Source organism: Actinia tenebrosa, unplaced genomic scaffold (assembly GCF_029948245.1).
Source record: "Actinia tenebrosa isolate PJP-AT-01 unplaced genomic scaffold, QUT_ActTen_1.0 PGA_scaffold5__44_contigs__length_20552954, whole genome shotgun sequence".
NCBI classification, from domain to species: Eukaryota; Metazoa; Cnidaria; class Anthozoa; order Actiniaria; family Actiniidae; genus Actinia; species Actinia tenebrosa.
The window spans coordinates 297709-305949 of record NW_028292582.1 but is presented as its reverse complement, the minus strand read 5'-3'; the positions used below and the strand labels follow the sequence as shown (position 1 = coordinate 305949).

The following is an 8241-nucleotide window of genomic DNA, read 5'->3' as shown; positions in this document are numbered from 1 at the left end:
GTTATGATGTAGCACCGCTGGATAAAAGTACTTGAGCCTGCGTTTGTTAGAAAAACGTGAAAAACTGAAAAAATATTCTCTTGATTATTTTTCCTTAAAAGACTATGGCTGGTGGAGATAAGAAGAAAAAGAAACGCTCAGAAAGAAGTAGGTCGCGTTCTCCAAGAAGAAGAGACAGATCACGTTCACCAAGGCGAAGGAAAAGAAGAGATTCTTCAGCATCGACTTCATCGTCTTTGTCAGAAGATGAGAGACGAAGAGAAAAAGGTTACCAAAAGAACAGTGGGAAAATACCCAAAGATAAAAAGTAAAGACTAGAAGATATTCAATATCTATTTATTAATACTTAATGTGTTTTAAAAAGGCTGAAGGAAGCGAGTGTAGAAGTGTTTTTTCTTTTCAGATCAGAGTAAACGTTTTTCATACGTTGTTTACGAAAGCTTCCTTGGGTTCCATCCATGTCACTATTTCTTCCTAAGTTTCTGGTACTCTAAAAGCATAATTTAATATGGTGTAAAAGGGATTAAATTATTCTTTGTTTCTATTTTTAGGAAGGAGAAGGAATACTATAAAGCTCATGAGACGCCAGAAGAAAAACGAGCTAGGAGACTTGCAAAGAAGGTATGTATTAGGTGACTGTAATGTGTGTAAGTTATATATCTCGCACTGCGTAGAACTTTTAGTTAATTCCAAACGTACACATTTGATTGAAGTAAACTGCTACCTTACTTTCAGTCAGTATAATGACAATAAAGCGATAAAAAGCTGATAAAAGTATTTGAATCTCATTATCTGGTCAAACACTGACCTCCATGTTTTGTCAACCAGAAAGAATACTGCTGAAAAGTTGTGATTCAATTTAAGGAATGTTTGGGATGAGATAGGGAATGAGGTGCAAGTGAAACCAAGCCATTCTATGCACAAGTCTGTTCCTCAGTACATTGTTGCATGGCCCTTCTCTCCCCCCCCCCCCCCCCTCCCCTGTAAAACACACTTTCCAGGATAACTTGGTGCTGGGGAAGTCCCCACCAACTTTTACCCTGGTACTGTGATTGTTTTGAAATTATGACTCATGCATTGTAGTAAGTATTTTGTCATAAAAACTGGTAAACCATTGCATATCACCATTATAGTACCATATATTAATTTAACCAAATTTTGTTTTTCAATTTTAGGAAGCAAAGGAAAGAAAAAGAAGAAAAGAAATGGGTTGGAATGATGAATATGAAGTAAGTAGATCTAAATGTGTGTGGGGCGCTGTTTACTGATGGGCTCCCTGTGGAGGGTAAGCCACAGGTATCCCATCTTATTGAGTACATGTAATTTCTTTATAATGCAAGTGAGATAATGAATGCCTTGTTTATAATGAGATTTTTTTGTTTTTTGTTTTAGGGATATACCAATACTGACAATCCCTTTGGAGATGCACATCTACTGGAAACATTTGTGTGGCATAAGGTATACTTGCTAGTAATTTTTAATTGGATTTCTTTATGATCAGGGAGAGATATATTATATTCTAACTAAAATAATAAGGTTGTGGAACATAGAAATTATTGGTTACTAATTTAGGAACCATTCATTTTTTACTAGGTCATTAAAAAATTAATTAAGCTCAGGAGGTGGGGGGGGGGGGGGGGGGGGGACACACATAAAAATCAGAGTTATACAGCAAGTTTTTAAAACTTCAATCTTTTGTCAACTAACAGAAAAGAGAGAAGCAAGGAGAGACTCATTTGACTGAGGAAGAAAAGAGATTTACTGACAAGAAAAGACAGATGGACACAAGGGTAAGATTGTCTACGACATAATCAGTTTTGAGTTCTCTGTTGCTGATGGCAAACCTCAATTCCTTGTAAAACGTTCACCTTTTCCAGTAAAAATCTGTGGAATATATTTGGAAAAGGAGCAGCATTTGAATCAGCTGCTAATGCAGTAATAATGCGTTTGTTTGATAAACTTTCACAGTGCACCCCTCACCTGAATCCGCCCCTGTATGAAACAGGCTTAACTTATGAAAAACCTTTTTTTTTTCTGGTTTGCAGAAACAATTGGAAAGAGTAAGAGAAAGAAGAACTGTAAGTAATTACATCATTTTAATATAATTGATAGATTGACATTAATTTTTGATAGTTACTTAATTATTTCTGTACGGCTTCAAAAATTTTGAAAAATAGATAACAGAAATGTACATGATTCATGTGTATTTTTAATGCAGGAGAGGGAACGTGAAATGATGCTTCGTGAAGAGGAAAAGGTAAATTTAGAAACATTAGAACTGTAGACTCACTTACTGTAGCTCTGACTCAAGTGGTTACTGGTGCAATGTTTTTTCATTACAGACCACATGCCTTTTCCAAGGCTAGAGTATCTGATTGAATTAATTTAGTTTAATGGTTACACATGAGAAAATACATGAAGAAGGATGCATCTCAAACAACAGAATCTTATTAAAAGAGAAATCAAAAATTGAAAATCGAATCTTATTAAAAGGATGACATGTTGTCTGTCATGGAAAAAGATTGCGTCAAGAGGAATAAGGTCTATGATGATTCTCGCAAACTGCATTGCACATACTAATACGCATAAGTTCTATTATGATATCTCGCAATTAAACATATTAATCTAGCTCATACACTGAATCGAAATATAGCAACCAATTTGAATAACTATTGTTCTGCACTGACTAGCGACTGAACAGCCTCGTGTTCACGTGGAAACATAGCATTCTCACATGTATGATAGGCTAGTCAGTCGCTACTCAGTCCAGAACAATACAGCAGGGTGTAGTTATTCAAATTGATCGCTATATTTCGATTTGGTGTATAGACTGATATAGCTTATATTTGACCACCAATTTTAATTTTGCAATATATTTTTTGAATAGGAAAGAATGCAAAGAGAAAAAGAATCAGAATATTACAGTGAATGGGAAAAACAAGAAGATAAGGTGAGTGAATGGATAATATATTGATATTAAACAAAAGCATTAAATAAATAAACCATGAAATAGCAATAATTTTTGACTCTTATTTTGTATCATTATCTTGTAGTTCCATCTGAATCAAGCAAAGCTACGGTCAAAGATAAGAATTCAGGACAGGAGAGGTATGGTGCATAACGTTTTGATTGTTTTGATTCTGCAAAATAGTGTATATGTAGTGTACATATGTAAATATTAATTACCATTATATAATAGTTTTATAATCATTATTCAATAGCCCTTTTCTTTTTTTTTTTTCTCTCGAAGATATTAGCTTTGTAAGCTACTCTGAAATTCGAGGTTAAATAAAGTTTATGTAATATGTATGTATGTATGTATGATTGTTTACAGTATTATTACGTCCATGATAATAGTAACCAGCAGTAGCATAGGGTATAAGAGAGCAAGAAATAGAGACATATTTTGGAGGAAAGATTAATCTAAACTTTATGGGATAATCGCCCATGTGCTATGCCCTTGATAACCATTTATTGAATCACTCTGACATTGTCTTGGATAATATACAAAATTGCAGTAATTGCATAAAATGGTCAGATGAGGTATGTTGATTGACACTGAAGTTGGCTGACTATCGGCTAATTACCAGTTGACAGGTACTGCACTGGTACTGTAAGGTACTACTGGCAGCATGTTCACTGCACGGGTACTGCAAGGGCACTGAACAGGACCATGTGCACTTGAAGAAAGTTAACCAATCATGACATAGATAAAAAAAGGGAATGAAACATAGTAAAACATGAACCAACCAGGAACAAGCAACGAAACCAAGATATCTGGAAAAGAAAAGAAAAACAGAAAAGTTATCAACAACTGTGTGTTGAATAAGAGATCGTGATTGGCTGAGGTCAATATGATTATACTAATTTTGCTCTCTGCTGATTGGCTAAAGTTTTTTATTTTTGTTCAAGTGGTCCCAGTTGGACCGTGCTTCACTTTTTACTTAACATTGCTTTTAAAATTATGATTATCATTTTTGTGGTTATTTTTTGACAGCAAAACCTATTGACTTATTGGCTCAGTATATCAGTGCTGAGGAAGAAGATTTAGATATAAAGATGCATGAACCATATACAATCCTTGTGGTAGGTTTATTATTTAACAATTATTCGCCAAAGGCGAGGTGAATATTGGGCCAGGAATATTTTACTGAGACAAGAGTCTTCGAGAGGTGAGGTAAATTTATGCTCCAACAACCCTAAATTTAAACTTGGATTTTTGGACTAGCCTAAACATACACATGATTTGAACAAATTTATAAGAAACATGATCATGTATATGGTTAAATGAACAAAACAGAATGTACCTTAACTTCAGGATCAATATTCTTTATTAAAATGTACATTTTTCAGCTTTTACAACATTTTACTTATCATCATGGATTTTTTTATGAAAAAATGTACAAAATTCCATTACATTGAGTTTTCCTTTATTAATTTTCTACTTTTATTGCAATTTTGAACAATTCTTGATAAATATGACAAGATGTCGACATATGATTCATGTTTGTGTTCAAAACATGGGTGTTCAACAGAAACAATATTTATATGTGAAAGACCTTCACTGTCAAGCATATTTATATGTGAAAGACCTTCACAGCCTAACATATTTATATGTAAAAGACTGCCGCTGTCAAGCATATTTATATGTGAAAGACCTTCACAGCCTAACATATTTATATGTGAAAGCCCTTCACAGTCAAGCATATTTATATGTGAAAGACCTTCACTGTCAAGCATATTTATATGTGAAAGACCTTCACAGTCAAGCATATTTATATGTGAAATACCTTCACAGCCTAAAATATTTATATGTGAAAGACCTTCACAGTCAAGCATATTTATATGTGAAAGACCTTCACAGTCAAGCATATTTATATGTGAAATACCTTCACAGCCTAACATATTTATATGTGAAAGACCTTCACTGTCAAGCATATTTATATGTGAAAGACCTTCACAGTCAAGCATATTTATATGTGAAAGACCTTCACAGTCAAGCATATTTATATGTGAAAGACCTTCACAGCCTAACATATTTATATGTGAAAGACCTTCACTGTCAAGCATATTTATATGTGAAAGACCTTCACAGTCAAGCATATTTATATGTGAAAGTCCTTCACAGCCTAACATATTTATATGTGAAAGACTTTCGCTGTCAAGCATATTTATATGTGAAAGACCTTCACAGTCAAGCATATTTATATGTGAAAGTCCTTCACAGTCAAGCATATTTATATGTGAAAGCTTCACTGACAAGCAAATTTATATGTGAAAGTCCTTCACAGTCTAACATATTTATATGTGAAAGTCCTTCACAGTCTAACATATTTATATGTGAAAGACCTTCACTGTCAAGCATATTTATATGTGAAAGTTCTTCACAGTCTAACATATTTATATGTGAAAGTCCTTCACAGCCTAACATATTTATATGTGAAAGTCCTTCACAGTCTAACATATTTATATGTGAAAGTCCTTCACAGCCTAACATATTTATATGTGAAAGACCTTCACTGTCAAGCATATTTATATGTGATGTACAGTCAAGCATATTTATATGTGAAAGCCCTTCACAGTCAAGCATATTTATATGTGAAAGTCCTTCACAGTCAAGCATATTTATATGTGAAAGTCCTTCACAGTCTAACATATTTATATGTGAAAGTCCTTCACAGCCTAACATATTTATATGTGAAAGACCTTCACAGTCAAGCATATTTATATGTGATGTACAGTCAAGCATATTTATATGTGAAAGCCCTTCACAGTCAAGCATATTTATATGTGAAAGTCTTTCACAGTCTAACATATTTATATGTGAAAGTCCTTCACAGTCTAACATATTTATATGTGAAAGTCCTTCACAGTCTAACATATTTATATGTGAAAGTCCTTCACAGTCAAGCATATTTATATGTGAAAGTCCTTCACAGTCTAACATATTTATATGTGAAAGTCCTTCACAGCCTAACATATTTATATGTGAAAGACCTTCACAGTCAAGCATATTTATATGTGATGTACAGTCAAGCATATTTATATGTGAAAGCCCTTCACAGTCAAGCATATTTATATGTGAAAGTCTTTCACAGTCTAACATATTTATATGTGAAAGTCCTTCACAGTCTAACATATTTATATGTGAAAGTCCTTCACAGTCTAACATATTTATATGTGAAAGTCCTTCACAGTCTAACATATTTATATGTGAAAGTCCTTCACAGTCAAGCATATTTATATTTGAAAGTCCTTCACAGTCTAAGATATTTATATGTGAAAGTCCTTTACAGTCTAATATACTATAGCTAGTATGTAGAAATTCATAATATTTGAAATCCGAAATCTACGTATTTTAAAAATATTCCGAAACAACATATGCTTTGTATTCATTTTCATTTGAAGAATACTTTTCTCAGTTGCTGTTAAATTTTTAACGACGTTCTTGGACTTTCTTACCTGCAAAGCAGTTCGTAATTAAAAATCTACTTAGGTTTGCTTCTAAGCATTTAAATTATGTACCATAGTTCATTTTGATTTACTGGTTTCTTCAACTTGAACACGAGATGTATCTCTCTTTGTCCACATGTTCCACGAGCTCGAGTACATACGACGACGCATTACCACATAAGTAATTTTACGCTGAATTCTTCCGTGAATAACTCCAAATTTGTCAAATTTCCCTAATAATCCTTTAGCTCGTTAATTCTCCTTTGGGCTTTACTACTTTCTGCTGTATTTTTTGTCATAATTCTGCTTTTAAAAGAGTTTCTTTCTTGAAACGAACAAGCATCCGTTAACGTACTGTAACACTATCTTGTTGTGATTTGAATATTCCTTGCAAACAATGACAGGAAGTGACCTTTGGACTTTTAATCCAATTATAAGTATCTAAACTGAAGTTATATGAAAGGTTATACAAACTAAATTCCAAACCTAATGTTCCTAGCTCAATAAACAACCGTCAAGCGATTGCATTTCTGGTTCGAAAAATTTGTGCTTTGTTTGCGCCCGGCATACAGTATCATATCCAAGGTTGTTTTCATGGTACTGATATTTTTCGTCACACTGCCGGTCACATAACTGAAATGACTTATTTAATGGCCGCGGCAGTCGGAAATTTTTTATAAAAATCAAGAACCATAATTGATTGGTGTTGATTGGTGCCAGTCATCCGTTTCTAATATTATCCACATCAAAATAAGATTGAAAAAGCAGGGGAATCCCATGACCCACCATCAGCCCCGTTATAGATTTTTTTTGACTTTTTTCATCCAACGAAAATTCCAACGAAATCAAACTTTTGATCGAGAGGACAGACCCCGCATAGAAATGACGTTTCGATTTGCTAAACTTTTTGTTGCGCTTGCCCCGACAGCAATTCGCGACAACAGCGCGAGCTAAAATAGATCAAGGCTGCACGCCGCCAAAATTGCATCACTAGGGGCTGCTGATGGGTAAAAGAAATTCGAGCACGACTTTAAATAAAGAAAAAAAAACCGTGCATAGGAAAAATGCCCAAAAAAATATTCATGCAAGTTCCAAAAAAAATTCCTGCACAGCAATGAAAGGTAAAAAAAAATCCTGCACACAATAAATTGCCCAACCCCCCCCCCCCCCCCCTCTCAAAAATCTAATGGTCCGTCCCTAAAGTCATCCACTCCTGCAGTATTGGCAGAAGTTCATATGGACAATTCTAGTTATGAACTTCTGGTATTGGCTTGTTTATTGAGCCTCTTGGTAAGTGTATAAAGTTTCTTTATAGAACGAACGTTTGCAAATCTGCTTTTTTGTGAAACATTTTAAGAAAATCTGTATTTGGATATAATGCAAATGATCAGCACTCAGTTTAGGTACTTATAATTGGATTAAAAGTCCAAAGGTCACTTCCTGTCATTGTTTGCAAGGAATATTCAAATCAAAACAAGATAGTGTTACAGTACGTTAACGGATGCTTGTTCGTTTCAAGAAAGAAACTCTCATGAAAGCAGAATTATGACAAAAAATACAGCAGAAAGTAGTAAAGCCCAAAGGAGAATTAACGAGCTAAAGGATTATTAGGGAAATTTGACAAATTTGGAGTTATTCACGGAAGAATTCAGCGTAAAATTACTTATGTGGTAATGCGTCGTCGTATGTACTCGAGCTCGTGGAACATGTGGACAAAGAGAGATACATCTCGTGTTCAAGTTGAAGAAACCAGCTAAATCAAAATGAACTATGGTACATAATTTAAAT

General features: G+C 34.0%; 1 protein-coding gene across 1 annotated transcript in view; it reads left to right on the top strand.

The window, feature by feature from the left end:
- The first annotated feature begins 47 nt into the window (after positions 1-47).
- Positions 48-8241, top strand: part of LOC116299419 (splicing factor Cactin) — a 35880-nt gene continuing 27686 nt past the window's right edge. The window contains exons 1-10 of the mRNA XM_089037969.1: positions 48-307; positions 552-621; positions 1176-1229; positions 1393-1458; positions 1710-1790; positions 2046-2078; positions 2219-2257; positions 2888-2950; positions 3054-3108; positions 3998-4086. Of these exons, the coding sequence (XP_088894095.1) occupies positions 105-307; positions 552-621; positions 1176-1229; positions 1393-1458; positions 1710-1790; positions 2046-2078; positions 2219-2257; positions 2888-2950; positions 3054-3108; positions 3998-4086 (753 nt within the window). The 5' untranslated portion in view covers positions 48-104. The remainder of the gene's footprint in view (positions 308-551; positions 622-1175; positions 1230-1392; positions 1459-1709; positions 1791-2045; positions 2079-2218; positions 2258-2887; positions 2951-3053; positions 3109-3997; positions 4087-8241) is intronic.